Below are 14589 nucleotides of genomic sequence, written 5' to 3'. Positions count from 1 at the left end.
TTCTTTTTGAAGAATGTCTCATGTTGCTGTTCTTTTGTTTTGTTTTGATATTGTACAATATCTTTACACCTGTAATCTGTAAAAACATTCAGGAAGTGAGTATTTAAAAAAAGTACCACCAAAATAATGACAGATTAGTTCACTCACACACGCACATATATCCTCTAAAATTTACATAAATTGTATTCTCCCTCTATTAGTTTCCAAATATGTATTCACATACATTTATATATAAAATACATTTTAAAAGTGATGGGTAATTTCGGTTTAATATATTACCTGTTACGGTGTTGTACTAGCAATTTTGTGACAATTCCATTTAGATTATCATGTAAAAAGACAAAAGAAAAGAAAAAAGCCTAAACAAATTCAATCTGCAATGGTCTTTCACAGAAAGACTCTGAAAAGGCAACAATGTCACACAACACTGCCCTGCCTTTAAGCAGAGAAGATGATGAGAAGCAAAAATCCTAAAAAAATATGATTGTACCTGAACGTCATGAGGGCTAGTGACGGCAACAATACAAAATAAATAGGACATCTAAATGTCACAGAGGTAAAATTGCAATCTTGATGCGAGCTTATGCGTGTTTTAGTACAGAATCAGCAATAAAAAGAGGCATTCTCCAAGATACCTCAAACAGAACACAAACGGTATCTGTGATTTCTTACGATTGTCTCTCCCTGCCATTATTTTGGAAAACAAAGGGAAAAAGAAAAACTGGGTGAGTCTTCACTGGCTGCTATCTGACTCATGTCCATGTTCACTCCGTGCTCTTCATAAAACTGCAGTCTTGACCTCAGTGTCCACAGTAAGGCTACAGGTCAGTCTTTTCAGGATCTACAATGTCATATCAGTCCACTGCGAGCCAACAAAAGGAGCTGATCAGCAGGTCTTGGAAAAACACACAGCAAAACTAACTCAAAATGCCATGCCTTTATATATATATATATATATAAAAAACCTTAATGCCCAGAATGACTGTTAAATATTTTCACATATTTGACAGTATTCCACAGTTCTCAAAAGTTCAGGCAGCCGATGCACAGAGGGTAAAAAACCTCCTTCATCCTTTCCGTACGCCTCCACGAGATCAGGCATCAGTGTTGGTCAGGCCTTTTCTTTGCCTTTTTTTCTCCACACACACACACACACACACAAAAACACACATGTAAATTCAGGAGTACAACAGGGAAATAAAAATAGAAAGAAATAAGACCAAGCTCAAAAAGGGTTGAGAATCACATCCGTGCTCTGGAGTCTTTTGAGAAATAGAGGATAATCTTGGATAGAAACAAAACCGGAAGTGAAAAAGCGTGAGAAGAAAAATGGAAGATGGCCTGTAAGCAGATTGTATGTGAGAGCGAAATGGAGGGAGGATAGAGGCTAGCTCCAAAGGCCAGCGTAGTTTCCATGTAGGCCAGAACACAGGGGGCCGCCAGCCACAAAGAGTTTGGTGCCGGAGTCGTCGTAACAGTGTGTGTATATGGCGTTCGGGAAGGAGTGGACGTCGGAAAAGTAGCTTCTCCATGTTTCGTCGTGATTCTGTGGAGATGTGAAGATCAATCAATCAATCAATCATTTTTGCATTTATTTCAGCCTCAATCAAAATATAGTATAATACAGTTTAAACAGCAATATTATGATATATTATTACAATTTAAAAGAACTGTATTAAATGTAATTTTTTCTGTAATGGCAACGCAAAATTTTCAGCATCATTATTTCACTCTTCAGTATCACATGATCCTTCAGAAATCATTCTAATATGCTGATTTGGTGGAAACTATGTTTTGTGGAAAACGTGATAAATAGTGATCAAATAGTACTTATACTTCCGTGTGGGCTCTTGATTAATGCAGCATACAGCATTTCTGCTTAATGAACTTCTATATGGTAAGCAGAGACGGATGCTGCAGGAAACCGACTGCTAGAGTAAGCACTTTGTAAACGAGCTTATATATAGACTAATTAATGCAAAAGCCTGTCCAAAGATTTTATGGCAAAAATTAGGTAGGGGGTGTAAAAAAGCAAAATAGCATATTACATGTACATCAAATGAGCATAATCAAATTTTTTTTTTGTATCAGATTTATCCCATACAATATATATCATACATCCCCTACATGCAAGACAGAGAACCTGGGTCAAAATGGACAATCTTACCAGCCATCCTCTCCCTGTGTTGATTTTCAGGATGCCCTCTGCGGTGCGATTCCGGTATCCGCTGGGTGAGCTTGATGGAGCATCCAGAAAACGCTGGGCCCTGATATCGTAGAAGAGCAGGGAACCTTGGCCAGTGCCTACCGTCACTATATGTTCATAGAAGCTCACAGAGCGAATACCTAAGAGAGAATTAACAAAACTGAGCACCAGTTTGCTTTGCAAATTACAACTCTTTAACTAACTTTGTAGGGGGGGGCATACCACTGCCACGCTCCCTGGAGCTCACGGATTTGATGTTCTGAGATGACTGCCGAGGGTCAAGAAAGGAAACGTGTGCCTGAGAGCCGACTGCATAAACAGACCAGTCCATACCGTATGCCAGACACACATTCTCCTTACAGTAAGGGAGTTTGGTAGAAAGCTCCTTCATGGGAAAAATCAATTGTAAAAATCTACAAATATTGAGCTTGAAAAATATGAGAGAAAACTATGCTGATAGTAGTAATTGTACCTTGCACAGGTTGTCTTCTGCCTTCCACAAATGGAAATATCCATCTAAAGAAACAGCACCCAACTCCTTATGCATGAATGAAAAAGATAAAAGCAAAGAAACGGTGAGCTTGAATAACACACAAAGCAATCAATTTTCAGTCACATTAGTCAAGGACACCGGCTAACCTTATGGCTGTTGTTGAAGGCCAGTGCACGCACTTTGCAGTTGTAGGGGTGGGTGTACTCTTTCGGGATGTCCTTGAGAGCGCTGTGAGAGATGTGGGAGTAACAAGGAACACCATCCACATTCTGACACTTCTCGGCTTGAGTCAGCACCTCCTCTGATATCTCCCACAGACCCATGGAACCGTCACGAGATCCTGCTCCAGTGAATAAAAGATTCATTCTTCTTTATCTGAACAGTAGAATCTGTACACCATCAATAATATCTAATTGTGTACAACACATAAGAGATAATGCATTATTAATCGCAAAATAAACCCTGAACATGTAGTCAAGTGTCTTGTATAGCATTTAACAGGATTATTTTGTAATAATGACTGACTGATTGTACATTATCATGAAAAAACCTATTCAAAAATAGGATAAATATTCATACATATTTCTAGCTTTTTTGCACTGACAAAGAAAAGTAAATCATTATTATAATTAAAAATGTAATTCTCACCACTGTAATGCACTAATGAAAACAATCACGTCCACACATTTTTTTCTATATTTAAATGAGAATAAATTTCGAAATGTTCTATACTGTATATGCATGTACAAAAAGTATGAGTCACTTTCACATTACTTTATTGAGAAATGGGGGCAGGGATGTGCTAAATTGTAATGAAAATAATCTAAAATATTTGTCATGTTCCTAAACAGGGGCCTATTTTCTTTATACAAAACTTACTTTCTATTTCTTTCCTCTCTTTGCTCTTATGGCAATTCTTGACCGGTTTCTTGATATGAACACTAGCACTTAATGTGTTAGCACACAGTGTAAAGTGTTGCTCAAAACTGGATCTACAGGCTTCTTACCTGAGACTGCCATGGTGTCACTGATCCATGCAATGGAAAATATCCAGTCATTGTGCCCATCCTGTCAGAAATACAGAAACAAATTGAGTCTAGAGAAATACTTTATTAGTGCATGCCACAATTGTTTTCATTGTGTTAGCCAAATCTAGTCACTAAGAGTACTTGATCACTATGAAGCCAAAGGCTGAGGCCACTAAACCACTTGACATTTACACAACTTGCACAAATAGAAAGAGAGCAAAGGCAAGACTCACATCCCCAACGCAGACAGGGTCAAGAGTGGGAAGTCTGTACACTGCCAGGCTGTTGGGGTTGTCCCCTCCAGTGGCCAGCAATGTACGAGAGGGGTTCAGCTCAATGGCGTGGATGCCACATCCCTGCTGGACATCTAGACCGACGACTGATCCTGTATTGCGGAAGTCGAAATTGCCTCCCACTCCACTCAAACCCTGGGAAACCTCTGCCCTTCCCTCCCTGTCTTTCAGCATGGGTATCCTTGTTATCTGTCCCGAGAGGACATCCACCACAAATAGCTAAGAAATCATAAAGAAAAATAAGATTAGTTAAGTCATCTAAAAGAGATAATAACTATAGAACCGTTTCACTTCAGAAGTGTTAGAAGCATACAGTGTATGTTCAGACAACTTTTATAGTACTTGTATGTTATTTTGGAGCTTTTTCGTTACGTGTAAAAGCATAATTTAGATGCAGAATTTAAATTTTGAGATGAACTATACATTTAAAAGAATATTTATCAAGTTAAACAGCATCAATGTACGAGATGACTTGACATTATTATATACAGCAGCTGTCAATAGTTTTTCTAACATGGAATATTCCTGTAGGGTGTGTTAAACCTTTTGTGTACTAGTGTTTTATTTCAGTATCACAGAGATACTAGAATAGTTTATATTAATATAACTTTTTTTGTTTTTCTGCTTAAATTTATTTTAGTACATCAAGTTACACTTTAATTTTTGTGTTTTATTTTGATAAATGTCTTTTAATTAAAATGTTTTTAATGGTTTTAGTTAACTATAAATCAACTCTGCTGGTAGGTCTACTTCCCTTTACTGTTTCTCTTGGAAATTTTGTTTTGCACTAGTGATGTCAGATTCGTGAACAAATCGTTCAATTTAACCGGTTCTTCTTAGTGAACCTGTTGAACCAGTTCACCAAATCGAACTGAATTGATTCACGTCTCCAATAAGCATTAATCCACAAATTACTTAAACTGTTAACTTTTTTAACTTGACTGACACTCTCTCTGAGTCAGAATAAACCAATATCCCGGAGTAATTCATTTACTCAAACAGTACACTGACTGAACTGCTGTGAAGACCGAACTGAAGATGAAGATGAAGATTTACTTACTCGAGTCAAGAACCGGTTGCATCGGTTTTCGGATCACCAGTACACTGAACCGAAAACCGTTTCTTTCGGATGCGTCCGATTTGAGAACCGATGAACTGATGATACTACGCATGCGTGTAATTTTTGTATTTTGTTAAACATCGGAAAGTGTGATAAAATAACTATATTTTATTATTTTTATTTTTTTATTTTTTAAGATGAATGTTTCTAATCTGTATATTTTTTTATTCTATTTTTATTTAACCTTTATTTAACCTATATTATTTAACCTTTATTATTATTATTTTTATTAACCTATATTGCTGTTACTGTATTTGGGTGCGTTGTTGCAAAACTTAATTGTAAACTTTTCATGATTATGAGGTTTTTAACTGACTAAAGTTATGATTACTGACTTTATATATTTGAATGGTTGTTAGGCGTGACGCTATTACATCATTGCCAATAACGCTATTACGTCGAGCATAAAAGAACCACTGAACCGTTTTTTTCAACCGGTTTATTGAATCGAACCGTCCGAAAGAACCGGTTCGCGGAAAAGAATCAAACTTCCCATCACTATTTTGCACCATTACCCAATCTTTAAAAATGTATTTACCCAACTCATAAATAGGTTTTAAATATGTTTAAGAATTAAATGGCACAAAGACCAGTAATGTCTTGAAGATCATATATACTGGATTAATACAATTTCATGCTAAAGTGCTAATCAGAAACAATCTCACCGTGTTGCATTTGGTCCCGCACACCACCTGCCTGTGGTTGAGCCACTGGGAAGCGAACACCTTGTTAAGGCGGCCGAGGGAGAACTCTCTTTCTGTGAGGATTCCTGGGATGCGTCCGGCAGCGAATCCACGCAGACTCTGCTGGAAGCTCCACTCATGTTGCTGCTGCGGGCGGAACTCCCTTCCTCTCACGGAGCACACCACCGACTGCTGGTTCTGCCACCAGGGCTGGGCATGACGCGCTGAGCTGGACACGCGGGCACGCTTAATCGCAGACTGACACCAGTCAAACTGACAGAGGGACAAAAAGGAGTTATTATAGGAGTTGACCAAATTAAAATAAAAATCTAAACAAAAACATGAAGTACTTTCATAAATGTTCTTTATCATACAAGATTGAATTGCATGCCATATTAAATAAATGCAAATACTTGCAACAAAGTGTAATAGCATTTACTGAATTTACCTGATAATTATCTATCTATCTATCTATCTATCTATCTATCTATCTATCTATCTATCTATCTATCAGCGTTGAAGGCAGTGTATTTATGGAAAACGCTACAATAATTTAAAATGATCTTAAAATAATCTTAACTATACTTCAGTGAAATGTTTACAAAAATTTAACAATATTAGTTTTACAAACAAATAAAATAAATAAAAATAATTTGATAATTTGATTTGATAATTCTAATATATATTTTCAAGAGAAACTCTTTTTAATGGCCATTAATGCACTTTGAGTAAATTTTTTCAACTTTGTCTAAATAATTTAAAAATAAAACACTAAAAAATAAAATTAATGACTTTAAATTAATTAAAGCATCACAACATTATAATGCACATCATGAAAATAGCTATTACTTTGAAAGTTTTCTAAAAAGAAAATTATGTTTAAAAGAATATCTTTAAGTGTATCCTTTCCATAAAACTTGAAAGAGAAAGAGTTTGCTCACTTAAGCCCTAATTTCACATCACAAAAATGTTCTGTTAGTGAATTGTTCATCTCTTTCTCAAACTGATTTTATAACATTTTCGAACAGAAACCCTAGGACATCTCGTTTTAGGTGGCTTTCTTGTAATCCAGCATTGTGTAGGCATTTTTTTAAAACAGCTTGCATTTGAAGAAAAACACCTGGTGGTAGGGCTGGGCGATTATGGCCTAAAATCAAAACCTCGATTAATTGAACATTTTACCTCAATTACGATTAATGAACGATTATTTTGTTTCTGTTTTGTTTTTTTGCCCTCATAGTTCACTGACAAGGTTTGTACTGTAAGCAGGGCCGTAGCAGGAGTTAGCAGGGCCCCGGTGCAGGTTGTATCAGTGGGCCCTGTTTGAAAGTGTTTAAATTGTATGTTCGTTCTGTTTATTTGTTTGTGCTATTTACACAGTGTTTAAGTTTTTTCAAGTTTGTAAGTGTCCAGGTACAGAAACCGAATAATTAAAGGTAAAATACCACTGTAAAAATTAAACATACAGTCAAACCAAAATTTATTCAGACACCTTCAACATTTCTCACATTATCAGTTTATTTGCTATAGTTTAGAAAATGGTAATAAAATATGACAAGAACAAGAGTTAAACTGTCAGAACAAATTCATCTTGATAAATTCAGATAACTTTGATTGTAATCCATTACATATCTTTCTATCAAACAAAACTTCAGACAACAGTCAATACTTTGTCAGCCAATTACCAAGCAATGATTAATTGTGTTCAGTCTGTGGTGTGAAAAGTTTGCATTAGCAATTCCGCAAAAGAAGAGCTCAGTTCAGTTACTGTCCGTGAGACGCGGCTCTCTCTCCGCGTGCGCACTGAGCACAGCGCGAGTAACCAGCTGCTCAGTTCAGCTTTTCCGCATCTTGTGTTTGAATGCTTTAAAGTTTTTTGAATGGTTAAATTGGCAAGTGGCAAGGCTTAATAACACGTGTAAATGATACGCTTTCATGACGACATGCAGCAGAATTCTGTCAACTGTCCTGAGCGTATTTTTAGACTGGCCTCAGCCAGTTGGTTGAGATCGACTAGTAAAGGTGGGATATTTTTCCTATTGAAAGCGCGTTCTGACATCATAGCTCACTATCAGCAGTTATTTGATCTATGTTAGTAACATTTCTTACAGATTATTGCTCGGTGTAAGAGATAAATAAAGATCAGATAAAGATAAATTAGCACAGTACCAGTACGAGTGATTGCATGTGTGAATTAGTATTACTGTCTCTATATTATTGTGAAGCTGTGGGTTGTAAATAGCCTAGTTCCTTCAAAAGTAGAAAATATGCTATAATAAGTTTTGAGATTCTAAGCTACTTTAGTAATAAATCACAGAACAGCGCTGACAACTAGTTTTTGCGTTCCTCTGTGCAAGCTATCTTCACAGCTGTTTATGAGTTTTCGTGCCACAATGCAGCTGCACGAACGGGAGCTCGAAATAATAATACACATCGGACCGTCTAATCGCTTGAATGTCCAAACCATAAAACAAATACAACTGACAAAGTTTAGTGAAGACTCAAGGCGTTCACCTCCGTGTTTTGCTTTTATGCCACTGACTGGACGGGGCAGAGTCATGTGGTTACACATGCGGTAGTATGCTTTTAAGGGGGAAGTATTAAGAGGATTAAAAAAACGAAATAACCGACATGGGAAAATTAAGTCGGTTAGAGGTTCTGAATTTCGGTTTCGATTACTTTTCGATTAATCATCCAGCCCTACCTGCTGGCATTGCAAATTCATCACCTCACCCTGCTAACAACCTTCTTTACAATCAAACTCAAATTATGGCAAAACTGCCAAATAAAAAAAGTGAGGACCTCCATCTGATGCTAACGCCAGCTGGCGGACAAAGAGATTCTGTACTCCCAGCGAGCATCGACAAATCAAATATAGCCATGACAAGGTCTAGTAAAATCAACGACTTGAAGTATATCAGCTCTTGTGGGCCCAACAATCTGTGAGAGAGTGAGACTCATTCATTTTAATGCTTAATCTCGCTAAACAGCACTGACATCAACTATATTATCACCTCTTGCTGAAATTACATCATCTGTCCAGAGCAAGAGGAGTAACACACTCCTAGTCATAAACACTGATGTATGTCTACTCTAGGAAAGCGTTCCCAATCCCCCTCCAGGCCAGTAGATATCAGTCATATCTGACTGACCCATATCCTAATGGCAAAGCAGGTCAGGATCTTAGTCAATACACAACCACCTTCTCACACAGAGTAAAAAAATGCTCAAGGGTTGTAGGAAGGATCCTGCAAGGATCAGCAATAACATTCAAATGGTAAAAAATATTAACTATAAAAAAAAAAAAATTTCATGGGAAATATATTCTGCGTAGTCCCGGCTCCAAACGCACACCATTGGTTGATGCCCTGTGGTGTTGGTCGGGATGCTCAAACAAACATTTCAGAGGAATAATGAATATATGCTGTGACATGAGAAAGTATAAGCATGAAATCTTTTCTTTAAATAATGTAGGCTTTATATATAAAAATATTTTGTGTGTGTCATATATATATATATATATATATATATATATATATATATATATATATATAGACACACACACAAAATGTTTTACACTATATATAAAGTTAACATAATATAAAGCCTAGGCTTTATAAAGGCACATGATGTTTGCAAGATTGCAAACATTAACGTTTGGGAATAACAAACAAGCTAAATATCAATTTTGTAGGGCTATAATAAAATTGGTATTGGAATATAACTGTAATTTTATATATTAATTAATAAATAATGGTTTATTTCTAAGCATTACCTGAAAAATGTAAATACACACAATGAGATGAACATTTAAGGTCTAGATAGACAACCATTCCCATTGTCAGGCCTCATTAATTAATATTACAAACATCAACTGTTGAGACCTATGATATCAGTGCATTGTTTTTATTGAGTCCAGAGCTGACCAATGATATCCTAAATAAACATTTAACAAAGCCAAATAAGGAAAGCAAGTGATCTTCCAAGCAGTGTGTTGCACTGAAGACCACCGCCCCCATATGAGAACTCTATCCTGTCCGGTGTATCCTATTTAACACATCTACTTCACTTACAAGGCCATCATAAGGTGTTGCTCACTGACTCTTGAGTACTTGGACAAATACATATCCTGCTTCTTCTATCTTCCCATAACATTTGTATTTTTACTGGCCAATCACTCAATACGGAGTCAGCACCAACAGTAATGTGTCTGATATTTATCATAAATATTGACATAAATACCATTTACTTTCAATAAACCAATCTTTTAAGACTGTGTGGTGATTTCAAACTCCATTTACTGAATTGTCACCATATTGAAACAAAATAATAATAATACAGCACTGACAAAATTTGCTTACAAAGCTTGCATACTCATTTTGTGTTTTCCTAGAGGTAATAGAATATACGGAAAATACAAGCAACATGATTGAAAACTATAAATAATAACATCACAATAACAGAAATTCGCCTGCACCTGTATGACCTTGTTGAACTCACAGCAGGTGAAATATACAAAGAGGACCTTCAGGAAGAAGGCGGTCTGTGATATTGCCTGATTTTATAAATGTTTTCATAAATATCTGACGGTTTTGACCAAAAGTACAAACACATCTGTGAGAAGTAGCTAAAACGAACCTCTTCCGTCTGAATTATTTTGTTTGAAATACATTTCATTCTTATAAGATCTATAAATCTGAGGTAAGGTGGTTTTTAGGATGACAATTTCTTGTCACTAAGAGAAAACAAAATAAATGGATACATAAGAACACTATAGTGATCATATATGAATGTTGTTTAGAACTAATGTATAACATGTTTTGTCTCATTTCAAGAATCAATGAGCTGCAAAGGCAGTATGGTGTTATTAATATTTCTCATCTTAATGAAAAATAATGAAAAAGTGTAGCAGATCTCAGTCGTACTGCACCGTCTAACCAGCTTATAATGTCTGGCTCTTGTTGGAGAATCATTATCCTGTAATCTAGTGCAGGATTAAGATTTACTCAGACAAAACACATAACCTTAATGTTCACGACAACTGATGATACACATTAATAAACAACAAACCAGCTCAACAACGCCAGACCAATGTCAACAACTAAGTTAACAATCTCACCATTAGCCTTTAGCCAGCAAACTGGTGCTAACATTAGATTGCAATCTATTCCTGTTTGCAAACTGTCACATTTCGAGCTTGTGTTTCTGTTTTCTATGATTCATGGATGTTGTTTCATATAAAACGAGCGGTTAGCATACGGCTGCAAGCTGTTTTTATTACGTAACGTGTAAGAGAGATTTGTTGTTTACCTGTTGTTCCTTGGGCTCCTCTGCTTTCCTTTTCCTGCTAACTGTTTTTCTCGCCATAGCCAGACACGCACAGGTCCCTCACCCACATGGAGGGCAGCAGCGACGCTGGGAAGTGGATCATATAATGGCGATGGGGTTATTTCGGCGGCCTCTGGGCTGGTGAAGCGCCGCGACTAGAGCCGAGTCGAACGGTTCTGAATCGAATAACCGGCCGATTCCGTTGCAGTGGCCGATCGCCGATCCGTTGGATATAGGTTGTTTTTAGGGCAGGCTTGTTTGGTTTTCGTCTGTGTGGAGGAGCTAGAAGGGTACTGCTGCCCCTCCCCTGCAGCAAGCTCACTTTTCACCTATCTTCTTTCTCTCTCTCTGTCCGTCGTTCTCCTTACAAATCGCGTCACCCGACAACGTACAGCGCCGCGCGCAGCCGCAATCCAGTCAAACATCAACAAAAACAAGGTCAAACATACGCGTGCGCGTCGCTTACGTGCGTGCGCGCGCACGACCTTCTCACGTTCTATGCCTTGCGATTCTTTAACGATTTGTGATGCTGTATTCATTCTTGTCTTTTAAAGTCCATAAAAAACGTTATGGCATCTATAATGCACAATTTCTCCTGATTGTATGTAGAACTGGCTTACTTTTTAATAACTGTAATCATTTGAATAATACACAGCGTGCTCATAAAACTTAAATTCAACGTGTTTAATTTGAAAAACAAACAAATCAGCATTACGTAACTTAAATGTATACATTTGATCTTAGAAATTAGTTTATTAGATTATAGCTTTTTAGGCTGTATTGTAATATTTCTCCAAGTAATATAAATATTTTGACCTGTATAACTTTACACAACTTACACACAAAGCAATTAAACAACTAAATAATTTGAGCATAAATTCTTGAAATTAGTTTGAAGAGAATTATTAAATTATTTATATATACATGTACATATATACACACACACAATTTTGTAATAAACTGCATTTAGGAAAATTAAAGAAATTTTCATGAATGAGATGTTTTGAATTGGATATTTCCTCCTCTCTGATCAGATTGGTTAATATCTGAACAAGAGAAAAAAATGATGACTTTTCACTAAATTATGAAAATGTTGCCAGTTTCTACAATGCCATCTGCTGATGCACAAAGATTTATTTTGTCTGACACACAATAAGCCATTTAATAACCTCATTCAACATCCAATGTGTGAACTTCCTTTAACCTGTGCTTTTTATTGCTGCTGACCCTCTATTCCACTGAAAGTTTCACCAAGGTGGCAGACAGCAAGAGTCACTTACAATTCAGGTAGATCTTTTTTGCTGCTCCTGTACAAAATCTGTACATCATAAACATCAGTGACAGCCACACTCTTTGAAAAGAAGAACAAGTTTAATCATATTTAAGTCTGAAATAATTTGAAAGACGACTAAACAATTTAAATCACATTTAAGAGTAATGGATCTCTGTTTCGTTAGGGCCTCCCATCTGCTCCACCTGTCCATCAGGTTCTCTAGCCATACATCAGGATATTTCCCCATTTACACTTAGAACAATAGATCTGCATTTAAGCGCTGACTCGCTTCAGGCAAAATGCTCTTTGTGATATATAGCCAGCAGTGTGTTTGCTGTATTCTTTTCAGCCTTTAGTAGTCTGTTCAGTGAAGCCTGAGAGAAGCTGTTACAAAAAATAGATGAGGAAGAACCCTGTACACCATCTTACTTCTTTTGAATAATTAGTCCTTTATAGGATAGGAAAGGTGAACCTCTTAAAATCTGTCAAGAACATGTGCAGGTCATATTGCATCTCAAAACCAAAAGAAAAAAATATAGATTTTTTATCAAGACAATTTAAGGACCATTAATTTTGTTGCTGGTCTTTCATTGTGAAATTTATCATGACAATTAGGCATAAAAATAAATGTCTCTCTGTTTCTGATGTTTTTATATAATATGATTTAAATGTATATTATTATGATTTCTTTTCACCTTAACTGTGTGTGTGTGTGTGTGTGTGTGTGTGTGTCTATATATATATATAGGTAATTTAAATTTTTTTTATGCTAATTTAGTTTCTTGTTTTTTTTTCTTTTGATTTCAGGGTGACATCAATTTCCAGACATCTACATGAGATCCACTCACATTAACAAGGACTCATTACAGTTTAAATGAGCTAATTTTGACACAACACTGGTAAAAATTATATTGCACATGGAAAGTGAGATTAAAAGGCTGTTTTTTGTACCTTTAATGGTGAAAATTAAGAAAACAAAAAATAAAAAGCGAAATAATAATGCACGTCTGGCTGCTAAATAATGAAACATTTATTTATGAATGGCCAGATGAGCTACCCAGTAACCTACATGTGCTCCCTGGGCCAAGGAACATCTCTGTCAAATGTGATTCTTATCATTTATCCCATCTCAGAGGCAAATGCTCAATAGGGCTTAATTAAGATTTTTAGTATTGCGTTATACCTAAAGGCCAATGTCAAATGGGGCATTAAAAAAATTCTACACCTCAACATAGAAGCATTGGTATGATGAAAACTCACCCAAAAGTTATGGATAATAAGAGGTCAAATGTCAGTAACAGAAAGTATGAGGTTAGACATTGGACCTACTGAAGTTAATTTGTTATGTTCATTTGTTACATAAGTAAATTTCTTATACTGCAGAGTTCTACCAATTTTCATTTGGTTCTCTGAGGAGGGAGCCAGTATATTTTGTACTGAGCAAGTTGGTCAATCCCATGAGGTAATGTGGAGATATTTGAACTGACATCAAGGTTTCCTCTGGTGACCAAAGCTCTAAAAGGCCATTCAAACAGTTTCTAATGTGCAGCAAGCATTCACAGTCTCGTCTTAAGATCATTTTTTTGCACAACTATCAGGAACACTACTGTTCAAAGGTTTGGGGTTGGTTTTATAAATTCATTATTGATTTCTAAAAAGAAATCTTTTATGCTCATCAAGGTTGCATTTATTTGATCAGAAATACAGTAAAAACAGTAATATTGTGAACTATTGTTACAATTTCATAAATCTGTTTTCAAATATAAAACATATTAAGATGCAATTTATTCTTGTGAAAAGCTGAATTATCAGCATCATTGCTCCAGTCTTTAGTGTCATATGAATCATTTATGATAAGGATCATATGATATGATCTTTCAAAAATCATTCTAATATGCTGATTTACTGCTCAAGAAACATCTTTAATAATTATCTATGTTGAATACAGCTGCCGTTAAATATTTTTGTGGAAACAGTGACACGTTTTTCAGGATCCTTCAGGACATTATAATCAATTAAAATGCATCCTTGCTGAACAGAAGAATTCATTCTTTCCCAAAAAATCCTCCTGCCCCCAAACTTTTGAGAAGTCCACGCATCTATACAGTCCAATAAAACTCATATAAATGTGTTAACCTCATTACCCTGTTAAGTTTCTCAATTTC

The 14589-nt window shown here is 36.1% G+C and overlaps 1 protein-coding gene across 1 annotated transcript; it reads right to left on the bottom strand.

The window, feature by feature from the left end:
- Positions 1-1143: 1143 nt before the first annotated feature.
- dcaf12 (DDB1 and CUL4 associated factor 12) lies at positions 1144-11576 on the bottom strand. Its single transcript, XM_059526047.1, has 9 exons — positions 11134-11576; positions 5806-6096; positions 3961-4239; positions 3707-3767; positions 2846-3039; positions 2679-2744; positions 2429-2591; positions 2168-2346; positions 1144-1546 (listed from the first exon to the last, which is right to left on the bottom strand). Exons 1-9 carry the CDS (start codon positions 11188-11190, stop codon positions 1388-1390), a joined length of 1449 nt encoding a protein of 482 aa, XP_059382030.1. The 5' UTR covers positions 11191-11576; the 3' UTR covers positions 1144-1387.
- Positions 11577-14589: the final 3013 nt, after the last annotated feature.

Source organism: Carassius carassius, chromosome 36 (genome assembly GCF_963082965.1).
Source record: "Carassius carassius chromosome 36, fCarCar2.1, whole genome shotgun sequence".
Classification (NCBI taxonomy): domain Eukaryota; kingdom Metazoa; phylum Chordata; class Actinopteri; order Cypriniformes; family Cyprinidae; genus Carassius; species Carassius carassius.
This window is presented reverse-complemented; position numbering and strand designations above follow the sequence as displayed.

Excerpts from the sequence above, each read along its gene's own strand:
- dcaf12 (XM_059526047.1), bottom strand. The coding sequence starts at position 11,190 with ATGGCGAGAAAAACAGTTAGCAGGAAAAGGAAAGCAGAGGAGCCCAAG. Across the intron at positions 4,240-5,805 it reads GCGGGACCAAATGCAACACG|CTATTTGTGGTGGATGTCCT; the intron begins GTGAGATTGTTT and ends ATGATTTCTTAG. Across the intron at positions 2,592-2,678 it reads CAGAAGACAACCTGTGCAAG|GAGCTTTCTACCAAACTCCC; the intron begins GTACAATTACTA and ends TTTCCCATGAAG.